Here is a 27,855-nt window from a genome sequence, read left to right on the forward strand (position 1 = left end):
TTTTGTTTTTTGAGACGGGGTCTCAGTCTGTCTCCCAGGCTGGAGTGCAGTGGTACAATCTCAGCTCACTGCATCCTTGACCTCCTGGGCTCAAGTGATCCTCCCACCTCAGTCTCCCAAATAGCTAGGACTACAGGCATGTACCACCACTCTTGGCTAATTGTTGTATTTTTTGTAGAGACGTGGTCTTTCCATGTTGCCCAGGCTGGTCTCAAACTCCTGGGCTCAAGTGATCTTCCTGCCTTGGCTTCCCAAAGTGCTGGGACTACAAGTGTGAGCCATGTGCCTGGACCAATGTTGTTTCTTTATCTGGCTACTAGTTACATTGGATGTGTTCAGTTTGTGTGAATTGTGATTTTTTTTTTTGTCTGGGCACTTTAACATGTATACTTTTCTGTTAGTATATTATACTTCAATAAAAAGTTTTAGAAACCCTAATCAGTGGAAAGTCAGTCATAGTAAACTGCTTTGGAAACATGCCTTTTGACTTTCTCATAAGATGAAGAAGCTGCTGCCGATACAGCATGGTGAAAGGCAGTGTAATGTAGTAGAAAAGGGTGCAGACTTTGGAACCAGGCTTAGGATGAATTCTAACTCTGCCATATGAGCTCTCTAGCATCTCTGAGTTGCTTTACCTCTCATTGAGCCTGAGTTTCCTCATTTGTAGATTAGAAATATTAGTGAACCTACTTTGAAGAGTTGTGAGGATTAATAAAATAGTGTATGTATAAACACTCAACACAAAGATGTAATTATAAGATTTGGGGAAAGGAGGAGAGCCATTTCTAGATTCTTCCTGTAACATATGGTGTTATTCAAATAAGTTGTTTATGATGATCCTGAAGTACCATAGGGATGAATGATCAGCAGTTGACCAAAGTTAGCCAAAGCTTAAACTATATTAAGACATAGTGCTAGGTATGCTTTATGAAATTTAATTATTTGAAAGTTGGATTATGTACATTTAATATTTCGACTATCAGAAAACAAGGTTTATTTTAGCCAGATATGTCATTGCAATCTGAATAAGCAGGAATTTTCTATGCATATTAAATGGATTATTTCTAGTTCGGCACAAATTCAGATGTTTAATTTTGAAGATCAATATATAACTGCCACGGGTGAATTTATACAAGGCCCCTGAATAATAGCAATTAAACAACTCAGGATATAAAACTCATTATTGAGACATGTTTTCTGGAACTTAAAAGCCTCATCAACTATCATATCATCACTATACAAAGATATTATAAAAGCTTGCTATGATATCCCAAATTTAAATGCATCATTCTTAGTGAATATCAGTGCTGTGACTGGATCCTATTCTACTGGTAAAAATAGAGAATATTATGATTAACTTAATGAAATTATCTTAATTGATTACATTTGCTGCTAACTTGAAACACTGTAACCATATCAATTTCTCATTATACCAGTTCAATTCTTTCATTTCCGTCATAAAAGAGATGCTTAATAGATTGGAGTCTGAACATAAGACTAAACTGGAGCAACTTCATATAATGCAAGAACAGCAGAAGTAAGTAGGTTGCACATGAATTATATGTGGTCCAGGAGTGAGATTATAGTTGTCTTATGATTGATTTTCTGGAATATGGAATAGAAAAATTGTTGGATTTAAATTTGAACATATGTAAAACATTTCAAAATTTACCATCGTATTAATAAGTTGAACTGAATTAACATACAATGTGGTTGAAAAATCTAGTGTCACTTCTGAGTACAGAAGTTTAATATGATATAATTTTAGCATTTTGTCTACATAAAGAAAATTCTGTTTCTGAGAAATCCCTTGTCAGCAATAGCCACTAGCATTGTAAACTCAGGTTGATGAAAACTAAAAGCACCACTTATGAAAATTTGTTAAATTTATGAACTTCTAGTGTTTTGATTTTTTTTCATTCTCTTTTCTCTAGCCCCAGAAACATTTATAGGACATTCGTTTCATATTTAACATCACAACATTCACCTCTTTTTATTTTTAGGGAGGATTTAAAAAATTATTTGCAGAAAACTAGTATTCAAATAAGAAGGCAAAGATGGAAATCGTTGACTGTTGAATCCAGTTTATTAAAATCAAAGCCCCACTGTATTCTTTGCTCCAGAGTAAAACACATGAATTTAGGATACCTATTAAAGTTTAATCCTGAACCAAAAAACATCTAAAAATCAGTAAAATTAATACAAATCATGTACAGGGTCCCCAAGTAGAAACTCTTTAGCTTCTGCCCACAAGATGAAGACTTAAAGTAAATACACATGGTATAGAAGTAGGTGAAATAGCCCTTTGTATGCTTGAAGTATTCTATAGTGTATATGTATGTGGTCTTTGATGGATTGACTATGTTAACATAAAAATCTGGAGAAATAATTTTTAAAATGCATTATAGGTAGAGATCAATTTTTAATACCAAGTATTTATATTTGAGTTGGGAAATGAACCCTTCCTTTTTCTTCCTTCTATCTAAATCTTACCTGTTTCTTAGGACATAGATCTGGCTCACATAACAGTGATTATAGCATTCATTGTTAGTGTGATTATAGCATTTCTCAGGACATAGATCTGGCTCACATAGCAGTGATTATAGCATTCATTGTTAGTGATTATATCATTCATGTTAGTACAGACTCAGAACTTAATCACATTAAATTCCCCATATCATATCTTGTCTTGCAGTGAGATGTTAAGCTCTTTGATAAGAGCCATGCTTGAGTGGTTTTATGACACCTTGAATAAATTCTCCAGTAAATCCCAAATGTTGAGTTTAAGAAATGGACTTACATACAAATGTTATTTTGGGGGCAAGCAAACATTAACAGTAGAAAATAATGGAAAAGATGACTCCTCTTAAAGAATGAAACCACAGTTTAATTGGGGTCTAATAAATTCCGTGTGGATAAATAATTTTTAGCATGAGTATTTAAAAATATACATTTCTTTTTATTGTTTTGTTATAATTCAACTCTCCTACAGATCTTTGGACATAGGAAATCAAATAAATGTTTCTGAGGAGGCAAAAGTTACAAATACTGGGAATCAGGTAAGAAGATACTTAATTTTTGTAGAAAGTGCTTCATTTGGAGGGCTTTTAATCTTTAAGCAACAAAATCACATTTTTATTGAACTTATTTAAATTACTGACATTTTTCTATTTCAGCAAATTGACAAGGTTTTTAACAACATTGGAGCAGACCTTCTGACTGGCAGTGAGTCCGAAAATAAAGAGGACGGGTTACAGAATAAACATAAAAGAGTGAGTTTCCTTATTGTTCTTTCAGCCCTCTTATTTATACTACAGGACTTCCTGTAAACCACAGATTTTTGTTGGGAAATGCTGTTCAGCAGCTTAACAAGAAACATTTGTAATTATCTTTCTGAAATTTCTTTATCAGTTAAACATGACCCTAACCCATTTTGAAAATAAATGTACTTAAGATTTTTAGCTTCCATTATTACTTGACTTGCTACAAGGTAATATTTATAGACTCCTTGTCTCCTTTGTCCTTTCTCTTGTACTTTGGCAGTCACACTCCTTGGTGAATCTCACCGTCTGTCTTCTCTGCTTCTCCTCCTGTGTTGATGGCTTCTACTATAGATTTGTGCTGCCCAGCTACCTTAGGCTATCTCTGATTGTTGCTCGTCAGTATTTTAATTTCTGTCCCACTCACTACATTCCCAACAGTTTGAGTTCCAAACTCTTTCCATTCTTTTTGAGCCTAGCAACCTCATCTTCTGTCATTTCATGGTGTCAAATTTTACAGTCCATCAGATTTTCACTTTGACACTTTCACAGAGTACTGGTCAGCTATTTGGTAGCATGGCCATCAATTTGAGTTTGTCTTGTGTTTTCTCATAATTGGATTAAAGTTGGACATTTTTGACAGGCATACTACAGAAGTGATGATGTACCCTTCTTGGTTTATTCCAGCAGGGGTACATGATGTATACATTACTTATTAATGGCAGACCAACAATATTTTAAAGAGGATTTTCAAAATAGATCTTATTCCATCTCATAAGTAGATAAAAAATCTGAGCACATTTTTTTCTTCTCTATTTCTTGCTAAAATTTTGCTCCCCCTCTGATTTTGAATATTAAACTATAATAGGATACTTTCTTCTTGGTTAGCATCCAATAAAAAAAACTGTAAGTCAGTTTGTGACTTCTGCTGAGGGCATTCTTCTATTCATTCATAAATGTGAATACCTGTATGTGTAAAGCCAAAGGACTACTGGACATAGTAGTTTACAAAATTATAAGAGAACATTGTGAGCTTTTAGTTTAGCAAAGTTGATAAAAGACAAGACATCGAATTTGCTGTAGACATCAGCAGTGAAAGAACCGCGTGTTGTTTCATTCTTTCTTTGCTTTTTATGAGTTCCTAAAATATTCTTGGGGTGAGATAGATTAGAGTTTAAAAAGATTTCCCAATTCTTGAGAATGAAATCACTAAATCATATTGTCATTGTCTGGAAAAGGATGATTCTAGTGAATGGTTTAAAAATAATTATTATTTTCATACTGGAAGTATTTTTGCACAGATCCTGTGAGTTTTTATTTAAAGTTAGATTGTATAGTGATTTGAAATACGACTTACTGTGACAATCACCAAGACAAGAGTAGTTTGCTTTTCAGTGAAGTAGTAAGATGTCCTTTACCTGAAGAGGTAACTTTTGTTTTACAAATGGACTTAAGAAATTGCCAGTTGATTTTTTGCTTTATTTTCTTTTAAGGCATCACTTACACTTGAAGAAAAACAAAAATTAGCAAAAGAACAAGAGCAGGCACAGAAGTTGAAAAGCCAGCAGCCTCTTAAACCCCAAGTGCACACACCTGTTGCTACTGTTAAACAGGTCAGAGTTCATTTCTTTTGCATAATTTCAAGAATACTACTGTTAAGGAGTAAGGTGGTATAGAACTTAGTCTACTAGTATTTGTATAAAAATGTATCTCAAATAATACCTTAATGTGTGGTTTCTAAGAAGTATGGGCATAAACGATTCTCCAACTCTGCTATAACCTGCCTAATGTACCGTGTTTTGTGACAATGCTTGTTACCAACAAAGAAGAAGCTAGAGGAATAGGATTAGGACTCATAGTGCTCACTCAACTCTGTTCACCCTGAAGTGATCAGAATATTATATTCATGCTCTTAACGTATTTTTGAGCTAAAGTTATTTTCTATGTTTGTCTTTTCAATTGTAGTTAGATGTGTAACTTGGTTTAAGATGTACCTACATGACCTGGCTAATATTTGTTTTCTCCTGTGTTCCAGGCAGTGTTCCAGGTATTGGTGCTATGGCAGTGAATAAGGGCCCTTCTTGTAGAGAGTTTACACTGTTACTGGTTTCAGAGATAGCTTTATCTTAAAAGCTTTCTTTAAATTATTTTTTTGTTACCTCTTAATCACTAACATTTTGTCTGAGAAAAACATCTTTGCAGGCCAAGAGGCAAAATTGAGAATATTTTGTAGGTACTTTTTTTAAGAATAGTGGAAACAAATTCCTATGAAATTTTGATGAAATTCAAACTATACAAATAATAGTAAAAAATTACCATGTTTTTTGTAATATAGAATAAGAAGAATGTGATTCTGTTTTTGATGAGATAACGTTTTGCTTAATTGGAGTTTAAAGTTAGTATTCCCCATCATCAAATCGATTGCAAATATTCCTCTGTAAAAACCATACAAAAACAGGTGGCAGGCCGTATTTGACCTGCAGGATATAGTTTGCTAATTTGGTATAGACCGTTGAGCTTAATTCTAACTTGTCCTTTATGATTTAATCTGTCAAATGTTTACTAATTATAAAGTATTTTATATTTCTTAGAGATAAAGTAATTCTCTCATATTTTTCAGACTAAGGACTTGACAGACACATTGATGGATAATATGTCATCTTTGACCAGCCTTTCTGTTAGTACCCCTAAATCTTCTGCGTCAAGTACTTTCACTTCCATTCCTTCCATGGGCATTGGCATGATGTTTTCTACACCAACTGATAATACAAAGAGAAATTTGACAAATGGCCTAAATGCCAATATGGGCTTTCAGACTTCAGGATTCAACATGCCCGTTAATACAAACCAGAACTTCTACAGTAGTCCAAGCACAGTTGGAGTGACCAAGATGACTCTGGGAACACCTCCCACTTTGCCAAACTTCAATGCTTTGAGTGTTCCTCCTGCTGGTGCGAAGCAGAGCCAACAAAGACCCACAGATATGTCTGCCCTTAATAATCTCTTTGGCCCTCAGAAACCCAAAGTTAGCATGAACCAATTATCACAACAGAAACCAAATCAGTGGCTTAATCAGTTTGTACCTCCTCAAGGTTCTGCAGCTATGGGCAGTTCAGTAATGGGAACACAGATGAACGTGATAGGACAATCTGCCTTTGGTATGCAGGGTAATCCTTTCTTTAATCCACAGAACTTTGCACAGCCACCAACTACTATGACCAGTAGTAGTTCAGCTAGTAATGATTTAAAAGATCTTTTTGGGTGAGGTGTCTTACTTCTATTTTGAAGGATCATTTCAGTTTCAATCATGGGTGAGCTGATTTACATCTTTATATAGTTGGCTTGGAGGAAGTACTTCTATGGGAAAGTGAACATTTCTGTGACAGGAAACATCTATGTCCATGCCAGCATAGTAGTTGTATGGACTTCTAACCAGTTGAGTTTTTTTAAAGCATTGAGAATTTTTTTCCTCTTACCAACTCCTCTTCAGGTTTTTAAAGACCCAGCCCTTCCCAATCTCAAAGAGAAAAAGGACAACTGAGTTATCTTGAATAGCAGAACTTTTTAATCAAATGTTTATTTTGGCTTGTGGATCTTGTTGTTATTTTAAAAATTGAGTTGATGGTCATTGCAAGCTCATCTATTAAGTACTACATGGTACACAGTCTACCTTTACAAGTCATTAGTCTTCATTTTAATATGTAAAAATCTTGATCCTGTATTGATTTGTTTGCATTTAAGATGACAGTGAGAAAATGATAAGCATAAAGGGAAGTATCAGGTTATTTGCTTTTTTCCAAACTTACTTTTCAGATGAACTAATGTTTAGTACAGAGACCGAGCAAATACTACAAAATTTAACTTAACCTTCATTTCATTGGTTTAAATGTGTTATTAACCTTCTTAAGTGCAAACTAATCATTGTAAATTATATTTTAGCATGGTCTGCCTCAAATAGTAATGTATTTTTCTGCATTCACTTGGATATATTTAGAATCACTTTTTTCCTCTTGTATCATAGAAGAGGTATGTGCTGATTTGTTTGGATATTTGACAAAGCACTCTGATGTGACTTCCCTGACTACTACCTTCATATTTAATTTCAAATTCAAACTTCTGAGGTTGCAGCATATATGAACTGTGTTTTCAAAAGAAGATTTGTAAGAATTAAACTATATTTAATGAGTAAACTTTTGAGATTTCTGCTGTATTGTTTCAAATGTAATAAACTTTACTTCTCTAAAAATTGAGCAGTTGAATCTTCTGACCACCAACAGATTAATATTCAGCTTGCCATGATAGTCTGACCTCATTAATTACTGCTACTGAAGTTTAATTTTTTTCTAGGAATTTTAGGAACCTTTTGTTTAAACATTTTAACTTCTATTAGACATTTTTAGGAAGGAAAGAATCAAATCTCTTAACAGGAAATGCGCTTTATTTTTCAAAACCTTTCTCTGATATTTTTCTTTAATTTGCTGATTATTCAACCGCAGAGCCTTTTGCTATAAATGTCAGTTGTATTTTAAAAAATAATATCCCACTCTTATAACTTTAAAACCATCTTTCAAAGAACTATATATGTATTATAGTTGCTGCCATAGAGTTGATGGTTTTTAATTATCTGGAACCAGCAATCATTTAAAATAAATCATATTAAATTTAGTATGCTGGTACTAAGTTTATTCATTTTATATGGATATTCATTGAAAATATATACACATACTATATATATGTAATACACAGCACTTGATTACAAAATGTAATTTGATTACATTATTGCTGGCAGCATTCAGTTAAGAGGGTACTTTAAAAAATAGAAGTCAGCATTCACATCTGATTTCTGTATGGGCTGTATTTGGTTAACTTGATTTTAGAAAAAGAACTAATAGAATTGCTAAAGAAATTTATCCAAGAAATGAAAAACAGTAGGAAGATCAAATGTTTTTGTCAAATATATTCACAGCTTGACCAGATTAGCTGTCTTGTTTGTAATGCAATATTAATATATCTTTTGGGAAAAAGCTTATATATGGAATAAAATAAGTATTGGAGAATTTTTCTTTGTAACAATTTAGTAGTCACTGTTTATTGAGAAATTGTTTTTTATTTTGTAAAAAACATGGTGTTAGCATTGAACTCTTAAACAGAAAGAAAGCTTAATATAACAGCTTATGGAACTTGAACTACTAAATATGAAAATAGGTTATTTGAAAAAAATACAGTATGTAAAATTTGCTCATTCGTTGAGGTAATGGTGCTATGTTTTTACAGAATTGTTCCTACACCTTTTTTCTACTTTCTCAAAGGTGTTTTATTTCAACCATTTCCATCAATTGAACTGTTACCATTGCCTTTTTCTGTTGAGAAATTGCCTCTGAAAAATAGTGCTATTTTTAAGCTTAAGTGTTCTTAAGTGAATGAAATTTTCAAAGTACTAGATCACCTTAAAATTATTTCACATACTGAAAACAGTTAAGTCCCTTATGCTTAGAGCAGAAAATGTTTAGGTTAAAGAGCATCTGTCAACAGAATCTACAAAAAAGATTCCCTTGCGTTTGAATTGGTTCTCTATTCTCCTATTTCTAAAATGTGTGATATATATAGAGGATGTATAAAAGGAAATGGAAATAGACTACGTACTTGTCTGGTTTTTGTTTGTTTTTGTTTTGGAATGCTTGTAAGCCTCCTTTACACTGAATAAGGAAGTAGTTTGTTTTTTTTTTTTTTTTTAACCTGTAAAATACCTCACATGGTTGTTTTTACACATGAAAGAAAAAGGTATATGCGAACATACCTGGTATCAATAGGAGTATGCACCAAATAAATTTTAGCTTTGATAAAACTTTCCATATTAAGTTGTGATTTCATACTTTGTGATTACTGGTCTTAAAATAATTTTGGAACAAATGAATCTATAAGAATTCAAACTATATAGGATTTTAAGTATCTACATCATTTAATATGATTTATTTTAAACCGTAACTGTGACACTCAATAAGAAAGACATTTTACCCTGCAACTTCTATATAAAATATATACCTGAAACAAAAGTTTCAGAAAATGTCTTTAATAGGTGTAGTGTACTCTTTTTATTCTATTAATTTTTTTAAAAGTTGATTACAATTGCTAAAGGATTTCATGACTTAGCGTGAATATAACTAAAGTAGGCTGGGCACGGTGGCTCACGCCTGTTATCCCAGCACTTTGGGAGGCTGAGGCGGGTGGATCACAAGGTCAAGAGATAGAGAGCATCCTGGCCAACATGGTGAAACTTCGTCTCTACTAAAAATACAAAAATTAGCCGGGCGTGGTGGCATGCGCCTGCAATCTCAGCTACTCAGGAGGCTGAGGCAGGAGAATCGCTTGAACCCAGGAGGCAGAGGTTGCAGTGAGCCGAGATCACACCACTGCACTACAGCCTGGGCAACAGAGCAAGAGTCCGTTTCAAAAAAAAAAAAAAAAAGTAATTCAGCCCTCTCTCTCCCAGCAGAGGTAGAAACAGAGGGCCTGAGGCTTGCATGGCTTAACGTGAAAAAATCAGAACCCGTAATAGAAGCTAGATTTTTTCCTAATCTGCTGTCTACCACTTTGCATCTGTTATTGTATGAATTCCTGTGGAAGTGCTTTTGTTAAGACGGACATATGTAGCAAGTAGGTGTTCAGTACTTATTGGGTATCGTAAATATGTTTATATTGAGAAAAAATGGTTATAAAGAGGGGAGAGTTGAGATGACAGAAATGTACATAGTCAAAATGAGCCTCTGGGCTGCTGGTTTGAAATATGAGTGAGGAGAGTTGGGAGACCTGGGTTAGCAGTGTTTGTAGTACCCAGACATATAGCGGAATTAAAGCTTTTAGACTTGAGAAGGGAGTGTAGTTGAAAAAGCCATTTCACCAAGATGGAACTTGTTGAAGGTTAGAAACTTTTTCTATCCAAAGAAGCAAAGTTGCTCCAGCCACTCAGGATATAACTACCGGGGGTAAAAACCACATATGTAACTTAAAATTTTCTAGTAATCCCATTAAAAATAGGTGAAATTGATTTTTTTTTTTTTCCTTTGAGACGAGTCTCCTGTCGCCCAGGCTGAAGTGCAGTGCTGTGGTCTCGGTTCACTGCAGCAATCTCAGCTCACTGCAGCCTCTACCTCCCAGGTTCAAGAGATTCTTCTGCTTCCGCCTCCTAACTGGGACTATAGGCACCCGCCACCACTCCCAGCTAACTTTGGTATTTTTAGTGCAGACGGGGTTTCACCATGTTGGCCAGGCTGGTCTCGAACTCATGACCTCAAATGCTCTGCCCACCTCAGTCTCCCAAAGTTTGTGCTGAGATTACAGGCATGAGCCACAGCGCCTGGCCCTGAAATTGATTTTTTAATATTTTAATATTGGCAGGTATGGTGGTTCATGCCTGTAATCCCAGCACCTTGGGAGGCCAAGGTGCGTGGATAGCTTGAGTTCAGGAGTTCAAGACCAGCCTGGGCAACATGGTAAAACCCCATCTCTACAAAAAGTACACAAAAATTAGCTGAGTATGGTGGCTTATGCCAGTAGTTCCAGCCACTTGGGAGGCTGAGGTGGGAAGGTCACTTGAGTCCAGGAGCCAGAGGTTGCAGTGAGCTGATAACACATCACTGCATTCCAGCCTGGGTGACAGAGTGAGACCCTGTCTCAGAAAACAAACAAACAAAAAAAACTATTTCTACATGGAATTGATATAAAAAACTCATATTTTACATCTTTTTTGGTACTTAGTCTTTGAGATGCAGTGTGTATTTTACACTTAGCACATTTAACTTCAGACTAGTCATATTTCAGGTACTTGGGAGCCATGTGGCTAGTAGCTGTTGTATTAGATAATATGGATATAGGCTGGGTGCAGTGGCTCACACCTGTAATCCCAGCACTTTGGGAGGCCGAGGCGGGTGGATCGCCTGAGGTCAGTAATTCGAGACCAGCCTGGCCAACATGGGGAAACTCTGTCTCTACTAAAAATACCAAAAATTAGTCAGGTGTGGGGCGCCTATAATCCCAGCTACTTGGGAGGCTGGGGCGGGAGAATCATTTGAACCCAGGAGGTGGAGGTTGCAGTGAGACGAGATTGCACCACTGCACTCCAGCCTGAGTGACAGAGTGAGACTCTGTCAAATAAATAAATAAATAAATAAGATAATGTAGATGTATATGGAAGCTCAATGACCAAAGAAGTGAATGATGGCTATTATCAAGCTATGGTCTCAGTTCCAAACCCATCCTTTGTCTTGCCTTGTACTGTCTTTTTCCTTTGCCAGCTGGGAAGATGAGGGCCCACGAGTGGAACTGCAAAGCAAGAGCTGTAAGAAGATACTTTACTTACGGTTGTGAGTCTCCCATTTTTATACACCATAGAAGCCCAGCAGTCCCAACAGAGGAGCTCCAGCTGCACCTCAGGTTACCTTCTCCCAACCCTGAGCCACTGTGGAGCAGCTCCCATGGGCTGCTTCCGTGCCAGCTCTGCCACTCCATCAAGCAACTGTCTCTCTGTGGCCCATTCCCTGGGACAATTTTCTTCACCATGGCAGGCTGAATGTTCCTGTAGAAACCACAGCCTCTCCAGGGAAGTCTGATCTCAGCTTGGGAGTGAGGCAGGGGAAGAGAGCCTCTCCTGGTCTTTAGTTCATTTTTTTCACTTTTCTTCACCCTAGGGACAGTATTTACCTTTTACCTGCTACTTCTGTGCACTTTAGAGTCCTCTTTTGCCCCTACAAATAATTAACCAGCTTCTACTAGTTAGCAAATATTATATTAAAACTTCCCTGTTCAAGTAGCTGGTGTGGGGTTTCTGTTTCCTTACTTTACCCTCACTGATACAGCCTGAATCCAATAATAAGTCATTTTAAAATGGGGCCATATATATACTGCTATCAAAAGCCATATGGAATTGTGTATACCTATCTTGTATGAAAACTTCATGAACATTCTTTTGAAAGTGCCCACAGTAGAAATGCAGTTTGGCTACTTTAATTATACCTACTGGATGCAGTTCCAATTTTGTCTTTTTTGCTCCTATGTTTTCGATATATTCCTTTGTGTGGGTGACCTTGGTTGCTAGTAAAGGCAGTGTTTGACTTTTATATAAAGGTAAATGAGATAGAGACTTTAATGTCTATAGTTTGAGTGTAGGAATAAACATAGGTTTGCCCCAAGTCTATGTCCCTAAGCCTACCCATCTTTTTGAACACAATGATCAGAAAAAACTCAAATATGAGGCATATCCATGGAAACACGAGAAGCATATGGTGTATGAAGTTTGGAGCCAGATAAAGGTGCTTTTTTTTTTTTTTTAAATTTCAGGCTAAAATTGTAGTATTCACACTTCATAGATGTGGGGCAGGGTACTTTACACATTTGTGTGTTGTAACAGATCCTGGTTTTTTTTGTTTTGTTTTTTTGTTTTTTTTTGTTCTAAGACAGGGTCTGGCTCTGTCACCCAGGCTGAAGTGCAGTGGCATGATCTTGGCTCACTGCAACCTCCACCTCCCAGGCTCAAGCAATCCTTCCACCCCAAGTCTCCTGAGTAGCTGGGGCTACAGGCATGCACCACCACACCCGGCTAATTTCTGTTTTTTGTTTGTTTGTTTGTTTGTTTTGGTGGAGACAAGGTTTCACCATGTTACCCAGGCTGGTCTTGAGCTCCTGAGCTCAAGCGATCCACCCACTTTGACCTCACAAAGTGCTGGGATTATAGGAGTGAGATGCCGCGCCTGGCCCCAAAATTGTTTTTCAGAAAATCTTGTCTCTAACAATTGGCACTCTTAAGATCATTTCTGTAAAGAGATGGAAAGGCTTTTCACTTAGGTGGGTGTCCTCATTAGACTGCTCATGTTTCATAAGAGGTTGTCACGTCTGTCTCCAGCTACAGTGATTATGTGAATCCGCCCTTAAACAGCAATAGTACCTGTGCTCCAGCCACTTGCCAGAGAGCAACCTTTAACTCTCTATTGCCCAATTGGCAAAATCTTGTTTTTGAAAGATGTTTATGGAGGAAGCCAAAAATTGAGTAATCCATTCATTTCTCTAAAAATTCTGAATTAAACCCACTGTTGAGACCTTTGTGCCTGGGTTGCCGTGTTTTGGCCATGCATCAGGTTTCTTTTATCACTGGTAGCTTTTGACTATGCTTTAAACTGTATTTATGCCAGGGATGACATTGGTTCACTCCCACATAAATAGCTTCTTTGAGAACCCACTGGAGAGATTTCAGATTTCAGTTCAGGAGTAAATGTGCTTCTAAGCAAATGGTTTGCCCTTACTTTTTTTTTTTGAGACTGAGTCTCACTCTGTTGTCCAGGCTGAAGTGCAGTGGCACGATCTCGGCTCATTGCAAGCACCGCCTCCCGGGATCAAGCGATTCTTCTACCTCAGCCTCCGGAGTAACTGGGTTTACAGGTACCAGCCACCATGCCTGGCTGATTTTTATTTATTTTTATTTTACTTTTTATTTTAAGTAGAGACAGGGTTTCACCATGTTGGCCAAGCTGGCCTCAAACTCCTGACCTCAGGTGATCCACTCGCCTCGGCCTCCCAAAGTGCTGGGTGGCATGAGCCACCACGCCTGGCCTGCTCCTACCTTTTAAAGTCTGAATAAAGTAGCAGATTAGGTAATGACAGCTGAGATTCAGCCAAATTTGCCGTTTACCTGTAGCAAATGTATAGGACAATAATAGTATGCAATATTTAATGCTTACCTTCTGGCTTTATCTGATTTTTTAAAAATCCTTATTTCTCCTTTGCTCTGATTTCCTTCTAAAAAATCTTTTTTATCTATGTTCATGGAAATTCTCTTTTGGAATCAGATAGAGTATAAACAGTTACATGGACTGAATGAGAGTAAATCTTGTCTCTTTCACTTAACTGACCAGAATAAGTTTTCTCAACCATGAAATAAGATCACACCTTACAGGCTTATTAGGATTAGATGAGGTAAAAGTGTGCAAAGCATCTAGCACAGCTCCTGGCACATAGTAGGTGCTCAACAGATTTTTCCACTCACTTTGTGATGGATATAGATCTCTAAAGTAAACTCTACTTTAATGAAAAACAAATACTTCACCTGGCTGGGCGCTATGGCTTATGCCTGTAATCCCAGCAGTTTAGGAGGCCAAGGTGGACGGATCACTGAAGGTCAGGAGATTGATACCAGCCTGGCCAACATGGTGAAACCCCATCTCTACTAAAAATACAAAAATTAGCTGGGCGTGGTGGTGCACTTCTGTAACCCCAGCTGCTTGGGAGGCTGAGGCATGAGAATCGCTTGAACACGAGAGGCGGAGGTTGCAGTGAGCTGAGATCGCACCACTGCACTCCCTCCAGCCTGGGCAACACAATGAGACTGTCGCAAAAAAAAAACAAAAATCTTCACCTGGCACCATTTGAATGCACTTATGTTTCAATAAATATATAAATAAAACTAAGCCATAAAATACTATAGTCTTGGCACTGTGAGATTCTTGGGACACAAATAGGAATGGAGATATAGGCCTTGCCCTCAGGGGGTTTGCACTGTAGTTATAAAGGTAGTCGAGTAAGCAGACAGTTGCAGAACAGTGTGATACATACTGTGAGCAAAATCCATGTAGGAGGGACACGCAATCTAGATAGTCAGGAAGGCTTAAAGGAGACAGAGCCTGAGCTCAGCCGCACAGAGCTTCTGTAATGTTTTTTTTAACTGTTTTTTGTTTGTTTGTTTGTTTGTTTTTTGATGCTACCAAATGATTACTTAGGTCACATTTTCCCAAATTAAGTTTGAACTGCTGGGGAGTGGATTAGAGCAGATAACTCCCAAAGTCCTTTTGAATTCTTAGATGTTATGAAAACTTCTCAAATTAAGGGAAATCTGGTCAATTTTTGATGACCAAGAAAAGCAAAATTAGTGCTAGCTGCCTAAATTAGAACATGTGGAGAAACACCAAAAAGAGAAAAATGTTAGCTGCTTAAAACATTTTCTATTAGAGCCAGAGATGACAGCAAGACAAGGAGCAGAATAAGTGAGCTGTAATGTTATTTTTAGCTGGTTTATATTTTATTGAATATTTCATAAATTTAAGAATCCACACTTGGGGCTTAATGTATATAGAATAAATCTTTTAAAACCGTGGCTGGATTTTGGGGTTGTGGGGGAAATGTCTGCCATAAATATATTTAGTCTGTAAACTACCAGAAGATGTCACTATCTTCCAAGTAATCATCCATTACAGTAGCCCTTTTACAGGTGCTTTTTTTGAACATGAATAGGCTAGGGAAGGTATTGGTAAGAATATACTGCCTTTTGCTGTAGCATCTACAAAAGTATGGGATCATGAGAAATACTTGTGAACGGTGTGTGGGTTTGTTCTGCCTTGACCCTTAACCCCACCCCAAGATATCATCCTTTTTCACTGCTCTATATGTTAAAATTATCTGGACACTCAGGGTTCTATCTGCACCTTCAAGAAAAATGAGGGTGATAAAAAAAAATCCTTCCAAATATTTTCTCTGGTTTTGATCTTTCAACATTTCAGTTTGCATTTTTACAATACACTGTATTTAACAGATTATCAGATTTTCTAGGATATTTTGGTCTTGGACACAACCTAAATATCCCTGAGTATTTTTTTCAAGTCACCATGTATAGTGCATATAGCAAATCTAGTGTTTCCACACTGCAGTAATACCAAATGAAAGAAATCCATCTTTCCTCATTTCCTCACAAGGGGGGATTTTGGAGCAAACAGGTAGTATAACACATGTTTAAAAAAATAAGCCTGTAATTCCAGCACTTTGGGAGGCTGAGGCAGGCAGATCACTTAAGGTTAGGAGTTTGAGACCAGCCTGGCCAACATGCTGAAACCTCATCTCCACTAAAAATAAAAAAATTAGCTGGGCCTGGTGGCACACACCTGTAATCCCAGCTACCTGGGAAGCTGGGACAGGAGAATTGCTTGAACCCAGGAGGTAGAGATTGCAGTGAACTGAGATCACGCTCACTCCAGCCTGGGTGACAAAGCAAGACTGTTTTAAATAACAATGATAATAATAGTTTTATTGTCTTTACAGCCAGAAAACAGACTAAAAAATCGATAATTGAGTGTCTTATGTGGGGATACCCCAACATTAGATACCTAACCTTGGGGAGAGATTCCCTCCAAGATGAAATGAGAAATAATTTGTTATAGGTAACCAATGGCAGCAAGCAAATGAGCACATGAGTATGACTTCTTGTCGCATCTCTGCCTGATACCTCAAAGCATTACTGACCTTCTCCATGCCCTGGGCTTCAACAATAAAGTGGAGTAGACGGCTCAACATAGTTCTTTCTATATGTAGTGATAAGACTCAAAGGAGCAGTGAAAATGAAGTTGAAAGTTCTTCATAAATATAAGGAATTCATGTGCAAAGCAAATTCTTGACGTTTATCATGCGTGAAATACTTAATGAATGATTCCATGCTGTGTAAAAACACTCTAAAGTTCTGTATTTTGGTTATCTGACCATTTCTTTTCAAATTTCGTTTAATATTTAGACAGTTACAGTGACAGATTAAAAATGAAAATTGATATGCTTCCAGGATCTCCATATATGCATCTTTATATTTGCAAACTATTATAGAGATGTCTTTTATATATAGTGTAAAAATCCTGTAATTTAGGAAATTAGAGTCAAATTAATTGAACTCCAAATTGACTGAGTGGCTGACTTACAGTGAGCTGAAATTAATGGGACTAACAGTGTTTTATTATGGACTGGAAGCAGCATATAAGAATAAAGTGACATTTATAATCAAGTGGGATTAAATCTCAGCTCCACCAATAACTATGTAATTTTGGACAAGTTATTGAGTGAGCCTCAGTTTACTCACATGTAAAATGGGGATAATATCAATTGGGCCATTCTACTTTGTCATATACACTTTTTTATTCTACTCCGTGAGAATAAAATGTGATAATGAAACTCAAGTCAGAAAGACGATACGGAAGCGTTTACAATAGAATGGGATAAAGGTTCCCATTAGCCTTCCCTTAGAAGGGGAGTCTTACCCAGAATGGGGTGGGTGGTGGCAGTCTTAATCCAGAGGCCAGTATATCAGTGTTTGATGTTAATTTCTCTTCACTCTGCTGTCAATTTGCCCTAATTTCCAGTGGAACATTTTAAAGAAAGATAGAAAATATGTAACCCTAGAAACCAGCACCCTATTTCATTATTTTGGAGATGAGGTCTTGCTATGTTGCCCAGACTGTGCTTGAACTCCTGGGCTCAAGTGATCTTCCCCGCTCAGCCTCCTGAGTAGTAGCTGGGACTACAGGTACACACCAGTGTGTCCCATTCATACTTTATTCTAAAAATGTCCATGGTAGCTAGGACAAGTGTACCTATAGTTAGGTGCTCAGTAATGTTTCTAAAAGCACAAAGATTCTGAGTATATCTTTCCTCAGTTACACTAAAGACACTCTGCTACTCAGAGTAAGATTATATGATCATGATGTACCATGTACCATGGTGGTACAAGTTCAGGAAATGATCTTTAGGACCTAGTCCCAGCTCTCTGAATTCTGCTGGCCAGGTTACCTTGGGCAAAATTTGCATCTTTATTGCTTATCTGCTTATTTGTTTCATAAGGTTATAGTGAGAATCAAATGAGATATTTGAAAATGCTTTGTATATAAGCTTGACTATCAGTAGAAGAATTAATGTTGGCCGGGCGCGGTGGTTCAATCCTGTAATCCCAGCACTTTGGGAGGCCGAGACGGGCGGATCACGAGGCCAGGAGATCGAAATCATCCTGGCTAACACGGTGAAACCCCGTCTCTACTAAAAAATACAAAAAACTAGCCAGGCGAGGTGGTGGGCGCCTGTAGTCACAGCTACTAGGGAGGCTGAGGCAGGAGAATGGCGTAAACCCGGGAGGTGGAGCTTGCAGTGAGCTGAGATCTGGCCACTGCATTCTAGCCTGGGTGACAGAGCAAGACTCTGTCTCAAAAAAAAAAAGAGAAAAAAAAAGAATTAATGTCAAACATGGGAGTTCAATAAAAGAAATTGAGTTTATATATATATTGGTTAACACTAATGATAGTCAACAATATACAAATTTTAAAGGATTGAGAGAAGTCCTGCATAAAAGAAATTTTTATGTTTGTCTCAGGATGTTATGGGGGTGAGAAGAAGGAGTATGGAGTTGGGATAAGGAATAGGGTTGGCTGGAGAAGCTGCCACAGAATTTAGGAGAGAAGGAACCCCAAGATGACCAGTTCTCCTCATTACTTTTGTTTCCTTATGAAATCTCTTACGGAAAGGGTGAATCATTTGGTCACTACCTCTGATCCTTGTTGAAATGTTCCATCTAACACTTTGGTTGAATTTGATGAAATACTTTTCTCGAGTAACTATTTGTGTTGTTTGGGATTTGCTGGTTTCCTTTTTTTTTTTTTTTTTTTTGGGTCTAGGTGGCAGATTAGAGCAACCTGGCTCACGACCAGCCTGTGCACTCTCCTTGTCTTGCTGTTGCAGACTGGAGCCCTGCATGTCACCAAACTGGGTAGTCAGGCTCACCAATCTGGTGTTAGGTAAAGAAACACTTGGTATTACAGGTTTGGGTTTTAAATAATTGCAATAGTCAAGACTATTTGTAAAGAGCAGAAACTATCTTGAGCAATTTGTTATAAGAATGTGAGTATTTTGTGAAACCCAAGGGTAAAAGGACAAGTGAGTCTAGGCAGATGAGGCCTGGAAGGCCATGAGAAACATCCTCACCCCATACCCTCGCCCTGTTATAGTTTCATTGTTTTATTTCTCACTCTTTTCCAGGACCAGTGTTCTCTGCATCTCTACACCACAAAGTTAATGTAACCACCTTACAGTTATAATTTCAGAGTCCTGCAAGATTAACTAGCAGTCTTGTAATTCCAAATTTAAGTTACTAGGAAGGTCAGGTGTGGTGGCTCACACCTGCAATCCTAACACTTCAGGAGGCTGAGCTGGGCAGATCACTTGAGGTCAGGAGCTCAAGACCAGCCTGGCCAACATGGCGAAATCCTGTGTCTACTGAAAAAAAAAAAAAATTAGCTGGGCGTGGGGGCACACACCTGTAATCCTAGCTAGCCAGGAGGCTGAGATGAGATGAGAGAATTGCTTGAACTCAGGAGGCAGAGGTTGCAGTGAGCCGAGATTGTGCCACTGTACTTCAGCCTTTGGTGACAGAGCGAGACTCTGTCTCAAATAAATAGATAAATAAATAAATAAATAAAATAATGCAAGTGCCTACCCTGGTCCATTCAACAGTGCTCAGGGGGATGAGAAACATTATAGTTAGCTACAGAACTTTTGGAGACCTGTCACTATGAGAGGGAGGGGGCAGGGGAGACTGGAAGTTCCCTGAGAATGAAGAATTGCTATGATCTGGGAAAGCACCCCTAAAGATGCCTTAGTTACTATTATTTTCCCTAAGGGAAGAGGCATTTTTAGTACAGGATGATGGGAAGTCATTAAATATATATCAATGGCTGGGTTTTATTTTTCTACTGTATCTACAGTCTATGTATCCCCAGCACAGACCCAGGCTTTTGTTTCACACCCCCACAGAGAATTTCAAACTGCATGTAATTTCCTATCTTTGCTATATTTGATATTTTGAGATGGGGAGCACATGGTGTTTTTTTCTTTTTTAAAAGTTTTGTCTTTATTAAGATCCTTATTTGTTGAATTATTGTCATTGCTTTTTTCCTTTAATTTTTTTAACTTTTAATTTCAGGGGTACACGGGCAGGTGTGTTACTGTGCCATGGGGGTTGGTTGTACAGATTATTTCATCACCCAGGCATTAAGTCTAGTATCCATTAGTTATTTTTCCTGATCCTCTCCCTCCTCCTACCCTCCAGCCTCTTATAGGCCCCAGTGTGTGTTGTTCTTCTCTTTGTCTCCGTGTGTTCTCATGGTTTAGCTCCCACTTGTGAGTGAGAACATGCAGTATTTGGTTTTCTGTTCCTGTGTTAGTTTGCTAAAGATAATGGCCTCCTTCTCCATCCAGTCCCTGCAAAGAACATGATGTTTTTCTTTTTATGGCTGCATAGTATTCCATAATATATATGTACCACATTTTCTTTATCCAGTCTATCATTGATGGGCATGCGGGTTGATTCCATGTCTTTGCTGTTGTGACCAGGGAAGCACATGTTTCAGTGCTCTTCTGCAACAACTGAATTGCATAGTGTTCAAGATCATCATTCCAGTCGTGTTTTCTACCGCATGGGCATTCCTACCTGACTCTGTAACACTATGCAGGGTTCCCCAAATGCCATGCTGTCTCATGCATGTCTTTGTTCCCCCATTTTTTCCTTTTGTTTGCCTCAGTCTTTCTCCTTCCTGAAGGTTTATAGTATCCTCCCCTCATCTAGGAAGCCCTCTCCCACGCCCATCTGCAGGCTCAGGTAGGTGTCCTTGTTTGTGCTCCCCCAGCCCTCTCTTGTGGGACTCACTGCACTGTAATGGACTCATTCATTTTCTGGTTGATTTCTTTCTTCAAGGGGAATATCACAGTTCAACCTATATCACCAGTGCCTAAGAAGGGCCTGCTACCAGGTAGGTCCTCAAGAAAAGGAAACAATGAATAAATGAATGAGATGAGGCTCATTTCTGTATAGTCTTGGTTTATATTTTCCAGTCCCTATTATCAACAGTTCTACTGTAGAAGGTAAGAGCACAACTCTGATGTCAGACTTTCTGGGTCCATATCCTCTCTCTGCTCAGTTTCCTAGCTGTGTGAACTTGAACAAGTTTACTTCACCTCTTTCAGTCTCCTCATCTGTGGATGGTATAATGACACTTCCTACCTCAGGGTCATTGTGGGGAATTAAATGAATTAGTGCATGTTAAGTGCTTAAAGTCGGGCATCTAGAAAATTCTCTATAAATCTTAGTTATTATTATTATCAAACATCTAAATCACCACAAGAAACTGCAGATTAGGTATGCTTCCTGAGCAATACATTCTGCAGGAATGGTTAGTGCTCTCAGAAGTCATTGACCTTCAGGAGAGATGGATGTGGTCTTTGCCTAGTATTGCTTCCATTATGTGCTCTAAAAGATAAGGAACATAAGGGTATGTTGGGCTGGAGGAATGGGTTAGAAGCTCCACCAGCGGATGCTTTCGGTAAGAGAGTGTGTCTATCATGGTTTATTGTTACTGTATTTGCTTTTAATGAATGAGTGAGCTTTTTGAGGACAGGCAAATACTTGGTGGAATGATTAGACATGAGGATTCCTGGGGCCTTCCTATTCTCAGTCTTGAGGGGTTATGATGGGAAAGTTGGTGACCAGAAACTATGTTTTTAAAAGCCAGGGCTAGACAGAATTTTGTTGTTGAAACTGAAGTGTTTAGGAACAAGCTGAGGGCCGGGCATGGTGGCTCACGCCTGTAATCCCAGCACTTTGGGAGGACAAGGCAGGAAGATCGCTTAGGCCCAGGAGTTCAAGACTAGCATAGGCAACATAGTGAGACCCTGTCTCTACAAAAAAAAAAAAAAAAAAAAAAAAAAATTTAATTAGCTGGGTGTGGTGGTCCACACCTGTAGTCCCAGCTACTTATGAGGCTGAGGTGGGAGCATCGCTTGAGCCTGGGAGGTTGAGGCTGCAGTGAGCCATGATCGAGTCACTCACTGCTCTCCAGCCAGGGCAACAGAGTGAGACCCCATCTCTAAAAAGAAATAACATAATCCTGAGGCAGGAACAAGGTGTTCCTAAAATTTATAGGAAATGCAAAAGATCTAGAATAGCCAAAACAATTTTTAAAAAAGAGCAAAAGTGGAAAACTTTCATTTTTCAATTTAAAAACTTACTATAAAGCTACAGTCAAGGCAATGTGGTACTGGCATAAAAATACACACAATGGACTGGGTACAGTGGCTCACTGTTGTAATCTTAGCACTTTGGGAGGCCAAGGCAGGTGGATCGCTTGAGGCCAGGAGTTCATTTAAGACCAGCCTGGCAATATCTCTACAGAAAATACAAAAATTGGTCAGGCATAGTGGTGCATACTTGTAGTCCCAGCTACTTGGAGGCTGAGGTGGGAAGATGGTCTGAGCCTGGGAGGTGGAGGTTGCAGTGAATTGAGATAGCACTACTGTGCTCCAGCCTGGGAGACAGAGTCAGATCTTGTCTGAAAAAAAAAAAAAAAAAGAATAGATGTATAGATCAATAGAACAGAACCGATAGTCTGGAAATAAATCCTTATATTCAGTAGATTTTTGACAAAGTTGCCAAGGTAATTTATTAAAGAAAGGATAATACTTTTAACAAATAATGCTGGGACAAGTGAATATCTGCATGATGAAGTTAGACATTTATTTCACATTATATATAAAAACAAACTATTTTTTATTTTTGTATTTTTTTGAGACAAGGTCTTGTTCTGTTGCCGAGGCTGGAGTATAGTGGTACAGTCACAGTTCACTGCAGCCTCGACCTCCTGGGCTCAAGGGATCCTCCTGCCTCAGCCTCCTGAGAAGCTAGGACTACAGGCTCATGCCACTACACCTGGCTAATAATTTGTATTTTTTGTAGAGACAGGGTCTCACTATGTTGCCCAGGCTGGTCTCAAACTCCTGGGCTCAAGTGATCCTCCCACCTGAGCCTCCCAAAGTGCTGGGATTACAAGTGTGAGCCACTGCGCCCAGCCTAAAAATAAACAAAAAATAGATCATAGACTTAAGTGTAAGAGCTAAAACAATAAAACTTATAGAAGAAAACATTGGAAAACATCTTTGAGACTTCAGGTTATGCAAATATTTCTTAGATAGAACAACAAAGGCACAGTCTATAAAAGAAGAAAAAATGAATACTTTGGACCTAATCAAAATTCAAAATTTTTGCAGTCCAAAATGAAGAACAAATAAAATGAAAAGACAAACAGGAGACTGGGAGAGAATATTTCTAAAACATGTATCTAATAAAGAAGTTGTATCCAGAATATATACTCATATACCTCAGTAATAAACAGATAAAAACCCACTTACAAAAATGGGCAAAAGGTTGGGTGTGGTGGTGCCTCACGCCTATAATCCGAACACTTTGGGAGGCCGAGATGGGCAGATCACCTGAGGTCAGGAGTTTGAGACCAGCCTGGCCAACATGGTGAAACCCTGTCTCTACTAAAAATACAAAATTAGCTGGGCATGGTGGCACACACCTGTAATCTCAGCTATTTGGGAGGCTGAGGCAGGAGAATCACTTGAACCTGGGAGGCGGAGGTTGCAGTGAGCTGAGATGGCGCCATTGCACTCCAGACTGGGTGAAAAGAGTGCAACTCTGTCTCAAAAAAAAGAAAAAAAGGCAACAAGAGTGAATAAAAATTTTACCAAAAAGAATATGAATGACTACAAAGCACATGGAAAGATGGTCACTAGTCACCATGGAAACACAAATTAAAACCACAACAAGATACCATGTTACACCTTTTAGAATGGTTACACCAAAAAGACAGAAAGCAAATATGGCAAGGATGTGGAGAAATGAGAACCCGCCTGCTTGCTCCGGGGAATGTAAATTATCCACTTTGGAAAATAATTTGGTCATTTCCTAAAAAGTTAAACCTACACTTACTTTATCATCCAGCAATTCTACTCCTAGGTATTTATCCAAGAGAAATGAAAACATATATTCACACAGACTTATATGCAAATATTCATAAGTCTTATTCATCATATCCAGAAATTGGATATTATGAATACTCAATATTTAAGACATGTAAATACTTAGTGGAATGATTAGACTGTGAATTCCTGGGGCCTCATGTTCTCAGTCTTGAGGGGTTATGATGGGAAGGTTGGTGACCAGAAATTTTCCTTTTAGAAGCAACTGTCTTTTTATAAACCATTCTAAATGTCCATCAACAGGTCAATGGAGATACAAAAAATGTGTTATATCCTTACAATGAAGCATTACTCAACAAAAAAGAGAAAAGGAACAAACTATTGATACATGCTGTGACATGAACAGACCTCAGAATCATTATAGTGAGTGGAAGAAACCAGACACAAGCAACCATAAACTGTATGATTCTATTTACATGAAATGTCAGAAAAGGCAAATCTATAGAGATAGAAGGTAGATTAGTGGTTGCAGGATATGGGATGGGAGATGAGGATTAACAGTGAAAATGAAGGATCTAATTGGGGTGGAAATACTCTAAAACTGCTTTCTGGTGATGGTTACACAACTCAGTAAATTTATAACAATCTGAATTGTCCACTTGAAATGGGTGAATTATTTGAAATGCAAAATATGTCTCAGTAAAGTGTGTGGGGGGAGAAGGAGGGAGGGAGGGAGGTGGAGACAGACGGGGGGAGAGAGAGAGAGAGAGAAAGAGAAGGAAAGAGAAAGAAGGAAGGAAGGAAAGAAAGAAGAGAGAAAAGGAAAGAAGAAAGGAAAGAAAGAAAAGAAAGAAAGAAAGAAAGAAGGAAAGAAAGAAAGAAAAAGGAAAGAAAGAAAAAAAGAAGGAAGGAAGGAAGAAAAAGAAAGGGAGGAAGGAAGGAAGGAAGGAAAGAAGGAAGGAAGGAAAGAAGGAAGGAAGGAAGGAAAGAAAGAAAAGAAGGAAGGAAGGAAGGAAGGAAAGAAAGAAAAGAAAAGGTTGGAGCCAGGCTGTTTGGATCTGAAACCTGGCTCTGCTACTTACTAGCTGTATGATCTCAAGTAAGTTTAACCTCTTTTTATCTCAGTTTCTTGCCAATAAAATTGGGGAAAATAAGAAGTTATTTAGCACAAAGCCGTGCTGGGAAGATTGTGGTGATACTTCAAGAGTGCTGGGCTGGGCGCAGTGGCTCACACCTGTAATCCCAGCACTTTGGGAGGCTGAGGCAGGCGGATCACAAGGTCAAGAGATCGAGACCATCCTGGCTAACACGGTGAAACCCCATCTCTACTAAAAATACAAAAAATTCGCCGGGCATGGTGGCGGGCGCCTGTAGTCCCAGCTACTCGGGATGCTGAGGCAGGAGAATGGTGTGAACCGGGGAGACAGAGCTTGCAGTTAATCGAGATCGCGCCACTGCACTCCAGCCTGGGCGACAGAGTGAGACTCGGTCTCAAAAAAAAAAAGTGCTTAACACAGAGCCAGGACCCTAGAAAGAGCTCAAAAGATATTAGCAATATTTAGCCTACCAAGGATTCAGCACGGACTTAGTTGAACTTAAGTCAAATCTTGGAGAATTTGGACAGTGGCTTGCAGAGGATATTGACTGGTCTTGTGAAAATGACTCCTGGGGAGCCTGAGAACCTACAGCCTATGATTTGTCAGTCGCATGTAGACTGGGGGATTGGAACACAGGAGCCTCAAAGATGAAGAGTTTTTTTCCACCACAGTAGCAGTTACAGAGGCGTCATCCTGCTGCCCATAAATGTGGCCACAACGTGCAACGTTTCAGCCGCAGTTCAACAAGTATTTAGGTAACACCCACTCCCTGCCAGGTCCTGCTGGGGCAGAGGACAGGTGATTTGGAGGCACACAGGAGGGACATCTCACCTTGCCTATGCAGTTTTCTAGAGGATTGATACATTAGCATGACCTGAGAACCCCTAGAAGTTACCCAGATGAAGGGTTGCAGAGAGTTACCCAGGCAGAGGGCATAGCTTGAATAAAGCCCAGAGGCGATAGGGAGCTTGCTGAGTTCAGTGAAATGAGGATGTGGAAAGCAGAGTGACAAGAAGAAAAACTTGGGGTCCCAGGGAAAGGTCTTGGGTGCCATGATAAAGAATTTTATTGTAAATAGTGCTGCAATAAACATACGTGTAGATGTCTTTATAGTAGAATGATTAGAATACATGGACACAGGGAGGGGAACATCACACACCGGAGCCAGACGAAGGTTGGGGGGCAAGGAGAGGGAGAGCATTAGGACAAATACCTAATGCAACTGGGGCTTAAAACCTAGATGATGGGTTTATAGGTGCAGCAAACCACCATGGCACATGTATGCCTATGTAACAAACCTGCACATGACATTCTGCCCATGTGTCCCTGAACTTAAGGTAAAAAAAAAAAAAAAAAAAAAAAAAGGCCATCTAGAGGGAGAAAAGGGGAAAAAACAAAAATAATTTTATTTATCCTGAGGAGTCAGTGGAGAGTTCTAAGCAGGTTCTTGATATCTTTCGGCTCAGAAATCTTCAAGTAGATGGTTCCAAATGGCATCTACTATCATACTTTAAGAGAGCCTGCTCTGTTGATTAGGAGCAAATAAATGTCCTCCTGGATGTATGTGGCCTGGGTTTTGCATTTGGGCTACTCAAATGCAAGTTGCTCCTGGGACCACATCCATGCTAGTGGCTGGCTGAAAAATGGCTTCATGGCTCTCATGAGGGGAATAAAAGACATGGAGTGGTGGCTGTGAGCCTGTCTGCAGGGCCAGACCTCAGAAAAGCAGAGGGTTGTAAATGTTTCATAAACTTCTCTCTGGGTGCTTGCTCTGGCTGAGAGCCCATTCATAAGCCGAGGCGGCTGAGGGGCAGGTATTGTGCCGGTTACTATAGCATCACCTTGGAAAGGCTCACTTGGTGAGAGCCGCAGGCGAGCTGGGGTGGGGCAGGAGGGGGACGCGGCTGGCTGCAGGGGCTGGAGCTAGGCCACGGATGCTGCTGCTGGTCTCAGGACTTCTGGTGGTCTGGAGTTCATGTTAGCGTCCCCAGCTGCAGCCCAGGGACAGAGAGAGGCTGCGCTCAGTCTGAGAGTGGCTGCCTGAGACAGCGGCCACAGGCTGCTGCAGAGCGTGTAGCTTTTGCAAGGGGCTGAATTCCCAGCCAGACATCCCTTGGCCTCTTTTTTGGAGGGGTGGGGAGCAGAGACAGGAGGGAGTTGTCTTGTCTTGGAAGACCCGGGCTGGGTTTCATCTCCTTTTTGATTTTGAGTAATTCCCTCCATGAGAACTGACTTCCAGGTGTTCACCAAGGGAAACAAGGTGGTCCTCACACTGGAAATGAGAAAGGATGACAGTTTCTGAGACTGACTGTTAACGGCTCAGAGGTACCCTTCATTCAAAATGCCTTTTAAAGCATTTGATACCTTCAAAGAAAAAATTCTGAAACCTGGGAAGGAGGGAGTGAAGAACGCCGTGGGAGATTCTTTGGGAATTTTACAAAGGTAAAGTTTGAATGTGAACTTTAGTTCCTTTCTGAGTAGCTTCGTATTGCCAATATGTGAGAGATTTGGTATCACGTTTTTAAAACCACACTTTAATGTGGAGAGGATGGGTCAGATTAGATCCTTCTGGAGCCCCTTCTAGCTCCAGTAGTCTATGCCTGAAGGAAAAACAGATGCATTAAAAGTATTGGGTTGTATTAGAAAAATATCAAGACAAGTATTCTGTTTATATAGCTGGATTAGCACTTTCTGGAGATGATGATATTGCATATGGTATGTTTGGCATTGAATTAGAAAATATTTAGGGAGATAATATTTTATGTTAATTCATTAGTAATGACAAATATAGTTATGCCTTGAACTGAAATAATTTTTATGAGTTTTTCACTGAATCTTTCCACTATAAATGAAAATTAAATATTTGTAATTTTTAGCTTATTTAATAAAATATGTAAAGTGGT

At 38.8% G+C, this 27,855-nt stretch overlaps 2 protein-coding genes across 5 annotated transcripts in view; both read left to right on the forward strand.

Annotated features, from left to right (window-relative positions):
• SCYL2 (SCY1 like pseudokinase 2) overlaps nt 1–9,114 on the forward strand; it is a 73,204-nt gene extending 64,090 nt beyond the window's left edge. For all 4 annotated transcript variants that reach the window (XM_037996656.2, XM_008004368.3, XM_073021029.1 and 1 more), the window contains exons 14-18: nt 1,437–1,537; nt 2,993–3,059; nt 3,177–3,272; nt 4,754–4,873; nt 5,881–9,114. In XM_037996656.2, the coding sequence (XP_037852584.2) occupies nt 1,437–1,537; nt 2,993–3,059; nt 3,177–3,272; nt 4,754–4,873; nt 5,881–6,525 (1,029 nt within the window). In that variant the 3' untranslated portion in view covers nt 6,526–9,114. The remainder of the gene's footprint in view (nt 1–1,436; nt 1,538–2,992; nt 3,060–3,176; nt 3,273–4,753; nt 4,874–5,880) is intronic.
• A 17,669-nt stretch (nt 9,115–26,783) lies between these two features.
• The window catches only part of SLC17A8 (solute carrier family 17 member 8), a 66,152-nt gene continuing 65,080 nt past the window's right edge, over nt 26,784–27,855 (forward strand). Inside the window, exon 1 of the mRNA XM_008004371.3 lies at nt 26,784–27,394. Coding sequence (XP_008002562.3) covers nt 27,294–27,394 — 101 coding nt within the window. The 5' untranslated portion in view covers nt 26,784–27,293. The remainder of the gene's footprint in view (nt 27,395–27,855) is intronic.

Source organism: Chlorocebus sabaeus, chromosome 11, assembly GCF_047675955.1.
Source record: "Chlorocebus sabaeus isolate Y175 chromosome 11, mChlSab1.0.hap1, whole genome shotgun sequence".
NCBI classification, from domain to species: Eukaryota; Metazoa; Chordata; class Mammalia; order Primates; family Cercopithecidae; genus Chlorocebus; species Chlorocebus sabaeus.